This window comes from Trachurus trachurus (genome assembly GCF_905171665.1).
Source record: "Trachurus trachurus genome assembly, chromosome: 7".
Classification (NCBI taxonomy): domain Eukaryota; kingdom Metazoa; phylum Chordata; class Actinopteri; order Carangiformes; family Carangidae; genus Trachurus; species Trachurus trachurus.
The window spans coordinates 7,450,392-7,458,559 of NC_139901.1; the positions used below are offsets into that span (position 1 = coordinate 7,450,392).

Consider the following 8,168-nt stretch of genomic DNA (forward strand, 5'->3'; position numbering starts at 1 on the left):
CATGAGCTCAGATCAGTGTTTGATTCACCTTGTAGTTCACGTCCTGTTTCACACGTCAGCACATTACAGTGCTTCACAAGCAGATTTCAGCATGTTGTGGACATGTTATAAAATACCGCACCACTACATGTTACACAGATGTAGTAGGCTACTCTGCAAATAGTGGTCAACATTCTGGGGAAAAGTGGCATTGACACGTTTTCCAAGTTCAAAGACGTTAAATACCTCTTTAGTTTATGCTAATTTGAGGCAAAATATAGCTAACAGGTGGTTAGCTTATCTTATCTTATTTTAGTTTATTGGTAAAAATGTCGGGGTGTTGTTTAGCTCAGTTGGTAGAGCAGGCGCCCCATATACAGGGGCCATAGTCCTCGCTGCAGCCGGCCCTGTATCGAATCCCGACTCGGGCGGCCCTTTGCTGCATGGCCTTCCCCCTCTCTCTGTCTCTCTCCACTGAACTATCAATTAAAGGCAAAAATGCCATTAAAATATATATCTCTTCTGTACTGTTTTAATATAGTAAGATTATCAATCTCAAACAAAGAGTGTTTTCCAAACATACTCACTTTATGGAATTAAATTTTCATCGGCTAAAATACTTACGCGGCACAAGATTGCTGGTATTAGCAGTCAGCCACTTCATATACATTGTTTTATTTTTTATTTTCTCAGATATATATATATTTTTACTAGTAAAATCAGTTGGAACATATGAAATAATGAATCCGGAGGTTTCCAAACTGGGGGGCAGGCCTCACCTTGGGGACTAATGACAGCTACAGGGGAGGCTCAGTGAAAACGGGGAAAAGCATTACAAGTTATTACATCAGTTATCATCAGAAGATGATGTAAATTAGCCTAAATGTGTGATCTGGTTAAAGACCCCTTTTAGAGATGAAATAGATTGGGAGGATTATTTTGTTGTTCCCACTTTCAGAGTCAGAAACTGATATAAAACCTTAGGAGACACCTTTTTTAATGTTTTTGGTTTAGTCTCAGGTTACGTCCAACAGCAGAATTAGGATCTTGTCTCAGTTGTTCAGTGTCTTCAGTGTCTATGGGATCAAATAACATAATCATGGTCCCATAGGCATCCAACAAAGAAGGAAACTGCAGAGTGAGGAGTGAGGGGACGCCTTTTAACACAGTTTGTCTGAGGGAAGCCACAATCGCAGACAGTAGTCAATAGTAAAAACGTTTTTAAGTTGCTTAATAAGCATTTGCGATGGTCTCCTCACCATATTTGACCTGGGCCATGTCCCCCACCACCATGTCAGCCACAGGTATCTGTATGACGTTTCCTTTCCGCACGACGGTGAACTTCTGCTCCTGCTCGATCCGACTCTGTAGACCCCGGAACTGCTTTTCTTTGGACCAGTCATTGAACGCCGTCACCAGGACGACGCACACCACGGACAGCAGGATGGCGGCACCCTCTATCCATCCGGCGTCGGCCTCGCCCTCGTCCTCTGCGCCCCCTGACCCCTCCCCACATGCTGGGGAGGAGAGGAAACAAACAATATGGCCGTTACTTAACAGCTGCTGCCTCTGACTAGAGTTTGCGTTTATCATCATCATTAACAGATTGAAATGAAAAGGTTCATGCTCATACTGATGCTGCACATCTCTGCCTAATGACATTACCGTGAGCAGAGCTTGCGTGTTGCTGCTGTTATCTAGAGTGCACTATGTGGTTTCAGACAGAGCTACAATAGTCCCATATTTCCTCTCTCAGTCCACTGAGCCCACTTCCTCCCTATCATGACCTGTCACTGCGGTGAACAGGCCCAGAGAAGCTAATGGCAACAATCTGGTAATTCCTCTCACGTTTCCTCTCTTTCCTCCGACTTCTCTTTGTCAAACTAGTATCCTTTCATTTTGTGCATTTTTTAGAGAGGATTGAATGACAAAACCAAAGTGACCCAAACAACAACCAGCCCTTCAAACGAAGACTTTTTGGAATACACCAGTAAGATGGCTGCACAGGCAACAGACGACTTAGTATTTCCACCATTAATAAAGGTCTCAATCAATTCGATCTTGTGTTCTTTAATTTTTTCTATGTTTTTCATAGAAAAGAATTCATTAAATCACTAGTAGACCGTTTGTTACGTTCACTATCGTTACGTCGTTATTGCTCATTTGCAGGACAGTCTCACATTTTTATATATTGTCTGATACAGCAGATGGTGTCTGAAATCCCTATAGTTTTAGGAGTAGTTGTCGGTGCAAGCTATTTTTAGAACGGCGGAGCAGAGCTGCTCAGAGCTACGCTACAGAGGCTATTGGGAGTTATTTTCGAGGTAAATTCATGCAAAACAGCTGATGCACGTTCCCGTCGGTGGCAGTTTTTCGGCAAGCAGTCTCTGCATTTACCTCGAAAACAACTCTGTCTCATAATGTTCCGTTATTATCTCATAGCGTGGTGAATGTGCAGGTCACAACTTGTCCACCAGAGCGTTTTGGAGTTGTTGGATTGTGTATTTGATGAGTTTGATGAGGGAAACCAAGAATTAGCCTCCGTAGCGTAGCTCTGAGCAGCTAGCGGCTCTGCTCCGCCGTTCTAAAAACAGCTTGCACCGACAATTAAAGGTAACAAACCTACTGCTATGACTATAGGGATTATGGCAATGGGCCAATTTGCCAAAATGTCAAATGATCCCATTACGTAAATCTAAAATCAGCGAATTAGGTGAACTTTTTTACCTCTTGTCTGATATGGATGCGGATGCTGATGTAATGGGTTGCAGTAGTGCCGTCTCATTTCAAACTGGAGAATATTTCTAGGCGTAGGAGTAAGTGAAGGTAAAATATGGAAATCCAAAGTGACCTACAGGTGAGGGACATCGCTAAGGCCTGAGTGCAGAGAGCTAGATGTAAACACTCAGTATCTCTTCAGAAAGTAAGGAGATGATCAGGTAAAGAAAGTGAAAGTGTGTGGTTAGGGTTAAAGCTTTTAGGAGAAGGGATGAGTCTTCAGGCGAGTCTTGAAGATACAGGGCATGTTCCTGCTCTGAAAGGACTGATTAGCTTGACTGACGCAGCTTCATCGTGCGCAGGGATAACATCTAGAGTTTTCACCAGCAGGCTGGATTTGAGCAGCTTTCATAATACACAGTAAATAAATGGTTCAGTAAGTGGGTGTTGAGTTAAGATGTTTTTGCTAATGCATGACTCCTCTCTGGTCGTGCATATTACCAGCACACTAGATTATCTCACAGGCTCTGTTTCATCATTCTGCCTTTTCTTTCGCTCTTACCTCGTTAGAGCCAAAGGTCGTTTTCCACCTCCCAAACGTCTCCTTCTCTTCTCTTCCTACAACCTCTGCTTCCTCTATGACTCATTCCCTCTCTCCTCTTTAACACGGCTTCATCTTCCTCACCTCGCTCTCCTCCCTGCTTTTGCTCTCTTCCTCCTATCTCAACAGTTTTTCCCGTCCAGCTTCGCCCCTAACCACGCTAACCCCCTTACCAACACACTACAATATATCGATCCCCACTACGCCCTTGCCCCTCGTCCTCACATTCGGTTTCGCCTCCTGGAGGCTGGTAGAGAGAGAGGCCGAGGGAGATGATGGCGGCGGCCTCCAAGATGATGAGCGTGACGTCCTGCAGCGCCTCCCACACCAGCTCCAGGAAAGTCTTGGGTTTCTTAGGGGGGATGAAGTTTTGGCCGTACGCTTGGTACCGACGCTCCAAGTCGGCCGGGTCCCCAGTGAGACCTGAGAGCAGGGAGGAGGGGAAGAAACAGAGGGGTTAAAGTAAAGGTGAAGGTGTTAGAACGTTTATGAGAATAGATCACACGCTGCTGCTGCTGCTGCTGCACACACGAACAAAGATCCACTCCAACGAATCTACTAAACTTTCTCTACCCAGTAAAATATTTAAAAACGCATCAAACAAAGTCGAAGCGTGAATTATAGCAGCTAACCCCAAATTTACTCTCATGCCCCCCCCCACCGCCCCCCCAAACCTCCCGCCTCGCCTCTCCTCTCTCACATCCTCACAGCCTCACTGCAACATCTCCTCCATCCTCACCCTCCTCTCCCTCTTCAACCTCACCCCTAAGTGATTCAGTTTCCATGGTGACCAGGATATCAGGTCCAGGGCTTCCTGTCTCTTAACAGGTTTCTGCCCAGCAACAGGTGATGTCATTCTTTCAGTGGTAGCGGCTTTGAAGCAGAGCTGGGTTTTTTTTTTTTTTTTTCTTCTTTTTTTGATTGGCTGTCGGGGAGGAGGGGGAGGGGGGGGGGGATTTGTGCGCTGTGGTTGGCTGAGATTGGTGACTGTCTTTGCGTCAGTTTGCCAGTGTGTGCATGTGTGTGTGTGTGTGTGTGTGTGTGTGTGTGTGGAGACATCCTGGTCCAGTGTGGCTGCTGCAGGGAGTCGTATGAAGCTCCCAGCGTTGCCGGAGAGTTGTGTAGCAATATGACGCTCAACAGGGTTCAGGCCGAGGCAGAGAGAGACAGGCAGAGAGAACACAGGTGACCTTATGCTGAGTAATCATAGTGAGCTGTATCCTCCTTTCATTAGTTCATCCCTCCCTCACCCCCCCCCTCCCTCCTTCCTTTCTTTTCTTTCTTTCTCATCCGTGCCTCTGTTCTTCCCTTCCTCCTTTTTCCTTCCTTCCACAGCCTCTCTCGTCTCTTTTTCTCCCTCTCTCAATCTCCCCTTGATGTGTCCTTGACAATGCGGCAAGCTGTTCTAGCTTTCCCTCCTCACCCCTCATCCCCCACCATCACCACACACACACACACACACACACACACACACTCTTCCTCACTCTCTCGTTCTCATCATTTCTCCTCCTCCTCCTTTCTCTCTCTTCAATGTGGACATAATGGTCTTATACTGCAGTGCCGGGGTATCCATATCTCTCTCTGTATGTGTGTGTGTGTGTGTATGAGTAGATGTGTGTGTGTGTGTGTGAGGCAGACAGAGACGTCCCCCCCCCCCCCCCCCCCACTCTGCTCTGTGTATCATGTTGCAGCTGATGTTCAACATCATAATGTACTGTATATGCATGTGATACATTTACCCCAGTGTCTATTTGTGTCGTTCTCTTGTTAAATATACATTTTCCCACATTCTTCCCAACTGATTAGCCAGTTCACATCTTTGCTGCTCTGTGATCAGTCTTATCGCCGTCATACACCAAACAAGAGGCGGCGGCGTTTGTGTCACTGCCAAACGCCTCAGATGTGGAGCAGAAAATATCCTGAGCAGAGTAATGAGTCCTACAAGGTGAGAAACATCGCTCCGTCTCCGCGTTTGTCACGCCACAACACACCATATGTAGTTTGTGAAAGTCAGCGCAGTTAAAGAAGTGTGTGTGTGTGTTTGTGGAGGGCAGTGTTTGTGCGTTGTTTGCCAACTGCGTTTGTAGGGACAACTGCAGATACATGACTCTGTGTGTGTGTCTGTTGCTGCACTGATTCCTGACCAGCTCACAGTATCAAATTAGCAACACTCAACACAGACTTACTGTAACTCAACACTCACCAACTCTCAACGTTTTCTCCATCTCCCTCTCTCTCTCTCTCACACACACACACACACACACACACACACACCCATCTCATAGACTTTGCTTACACTCTAACACACACTCCTCTTGCTACATTCACCCCTCTCTGTTCCTCACCGGCTCCATCTCACAGCTCTCACTCATCTCTCTCCCTCTCTCTCTTCATCTCTTGCTGACTTTCCCGGCCAACTTCTCGCTGCTGTTGTGTTGCTAGGTTACAAACTAGTTGGAGGAGTGGGCGTAGTGTGGTACCACACCCCTGTTAGAGCACACACACACACACACACACTAAAGGCACAGAAACACACATTGTACCGTAATAGTCACTACAAATGATTTAATTTGCATAATCAAAGCTTTGCAAGTTAGGGTTATCAATTAAATTTCATTTAATTTTGTTGTTCATTATTTATATTTATTTAGTTTTAACATTTTTGAAGAAGCAATTACTGTAACTAATTTACATACATACAGTATATAAGTAGTCAATTTATTTCAATTCACGCCGTCAGTTTTAACATTGATGGGTTTTGTATTACAGCTGTAACAACTGATCATTTTCACTTTGAATTAAACTATTGATTGATTGTTATGATTTAAGGTTTATGAAATGAGTGACTGACAGAATATGGTCAAAAATAATTAGCTTGTTCTGAGAAATTCAATTTGTATGATTAAAAAAAAAAAAACAGTAAATTATCATATTTAAGAAGCCTGTTTGGCATTTGATTAAGTGACCATCAAAATTGTCCCTTGTTTATTTTGAATCGATTGTTTCATTTCAGCTCTGGTCATTAGTCTTTATTTGACATTAGGATAGACAGAGCTGAAACAATTAAGTTATTATAACTAGTCAGGAAACCGCAAACTTTATTGATAATTGATTCATAATTTTAGCAAAAAGGTCAAATATTTGCTAGTTAATCTTTACAGTGTGAGGATTTCATGTTTTTTTTCAGTTTATCATCATAGCTAATTAAATAAGGTTTAACTGCATTCAGCTATAGTGAATATATTTATATGTATAGACAGTCGGAAATATGTAAAGTAACAGTTGTGCCATTGGAGAGTCGTGTCAATCGGTTCACGCTGTCACTCCAGTCATCCATTTATTGATTTGCTCTGTCAGCTTTCCATCCATTCATCCACTGTAATCCCCTCATCTAATCATCAATCAATTCATCCACCCATATTCCCCATGCATCCAGCTCCAGCGGCCTCCTGTTACCCCGGATTACACTCTGTAATAAAAATGAGTTTTCACTGTGCGATGGAGATGATTTCAGGATCATCTCGTGTTTCAATAACGTGTTCGTGTTGTGACGTGTGATCAGTGCTGTTTGTTTGAGCCAAATGATGATGGTGATGTAGAAATGGCCACACATGCAGAAGTGTGAGCATAGCGTCCTCTATCCTTCCACTCTTTCATTCAGCTAATCTCAACTCTCCCTGCTCAGCCATCTCCATTCATCCACTCCACAAATCCGTCCATCCATCCATTCAGTGAGCAGCAAGCTATTCACCCGTCATGTATCCACTCATCCATCCATCCATCCATCCGTCCATCCCTCCCTCCGTCGGACTATTTATACATCTGTACCCTCACCCATTCATCCATCTTGCCATCTACTCCTCCATTATTCATTCATCCATCCCTCCATCCATCCATGTATGTACCCGGGCCTGCTCACCTTCAGTGGTGCTGGACTGTAGTCTCTGGCAGAGCCCCTCTGTGTCTCCGTAGCTGTCCTGGACCTTCTGCAGGGCGTCCGTGCCTCGGAGCTCCATCAGCTCCCTGAGCTCCATCACCGTGACCCCAAAGTCTCCCCCTGCGTGGCTGCCATCTGCCCTTCCTCCTCCTCCTCCGCCCCCGCCCCGTGTCCCTTTGGGATAAAACTCCACTGCGCTGTTTGCCATTTCACCCATCGTGGCTGTTGTTGACATGTCAATAGGGTCTTTTTCTGTTGTGGTCCTCCTCCTTTCTCTCCGTAGTCTGTCCTCAACTCAGTTCCACTTTCGTTTTGGTTGGTGGAGGGGTGTTCATGTGCTCAACAGTCAGAATCTCAGTTCTGCCTTAATATCTTATCTTAAAATGTGTAATTATAACGGCGCGCCCGAACCCTTCTTTAATCTTATTTAAGGGCAATGAGGGTTGTGTATTTTTGTCTCCTCGCTATCTCGGCCTAGCCTCCCACTGCTCCTTTAATTCTCCATTACAGGAGGAGGAGGAGGAGGGTGAGGGGGATGAAGGACAGCGAGCAGGGGCACTTCGGAAGCGTGACGTCTGAGTGAATCCAGCTTCCTTCTCCTCCGTCTCCTCTGCGACTCCACTCTTTCTTCGTTTCTGTCCCCCTCCCTCCAGGGGTCACGGCCAGTCCATGGACGTTGGGACGGGCCGACGGACGTTACAGACGGGGACGGAGGGATGACGGACGGATGGAGAGAGGGGCGAGCGAGGCAAAGGTGGCTGATAAGTCAGAGACACAGTGCGTGGATCCAGTTCAGAGGTAGCTACTGCTGCACCACCAGGACCTGAGAGAGTGCAAGAAAGAGATAAAATATTACCACTCAGTTCTATTGATCTCCCTCACTATCATCACATCAAATCATTTCTGAGGCAGAGACGAGGCTGCAGCTGGAGG

The 8,168-nt window shown here is 45.5% G+C and overlaps 1 protein-coding gene across 2 annotated transcripts in view; it reads right to left on the reverse strand.

Annotated features, from left to right (window-relative positions):
- atp2b3b (ATPase plasma membrane Ca2+ transporting 3b) overlaps positions 1–7,470 on the reverse strand; it is a gene marked incomplete at both ends in the record, with an annotated part of 42,282 nt that extends 34,812 nt beyond the window's left edge. For both annotated transcript variants that reach the window (XM_083974779.1, XM_083974778.1), the window contains 3 exons: positions 1,239–1,496; positions 3,524–3,721; positions 7,218–7,470. In XM_083974779.1, coding sequence (XP_083830905.1) covers positions 1,239–1,496; positions 3,524–3,721; positions 7,218–7,470 — 709 coding nt within the window. The remainder of the gene's footprint in view (positions 1–1,238; positions 1,497–3,523; positions 3,722–7,217) is intronic.
- Between the last annotated feature and the right edge of the window lie 698 nt (positions 7,471–8,168).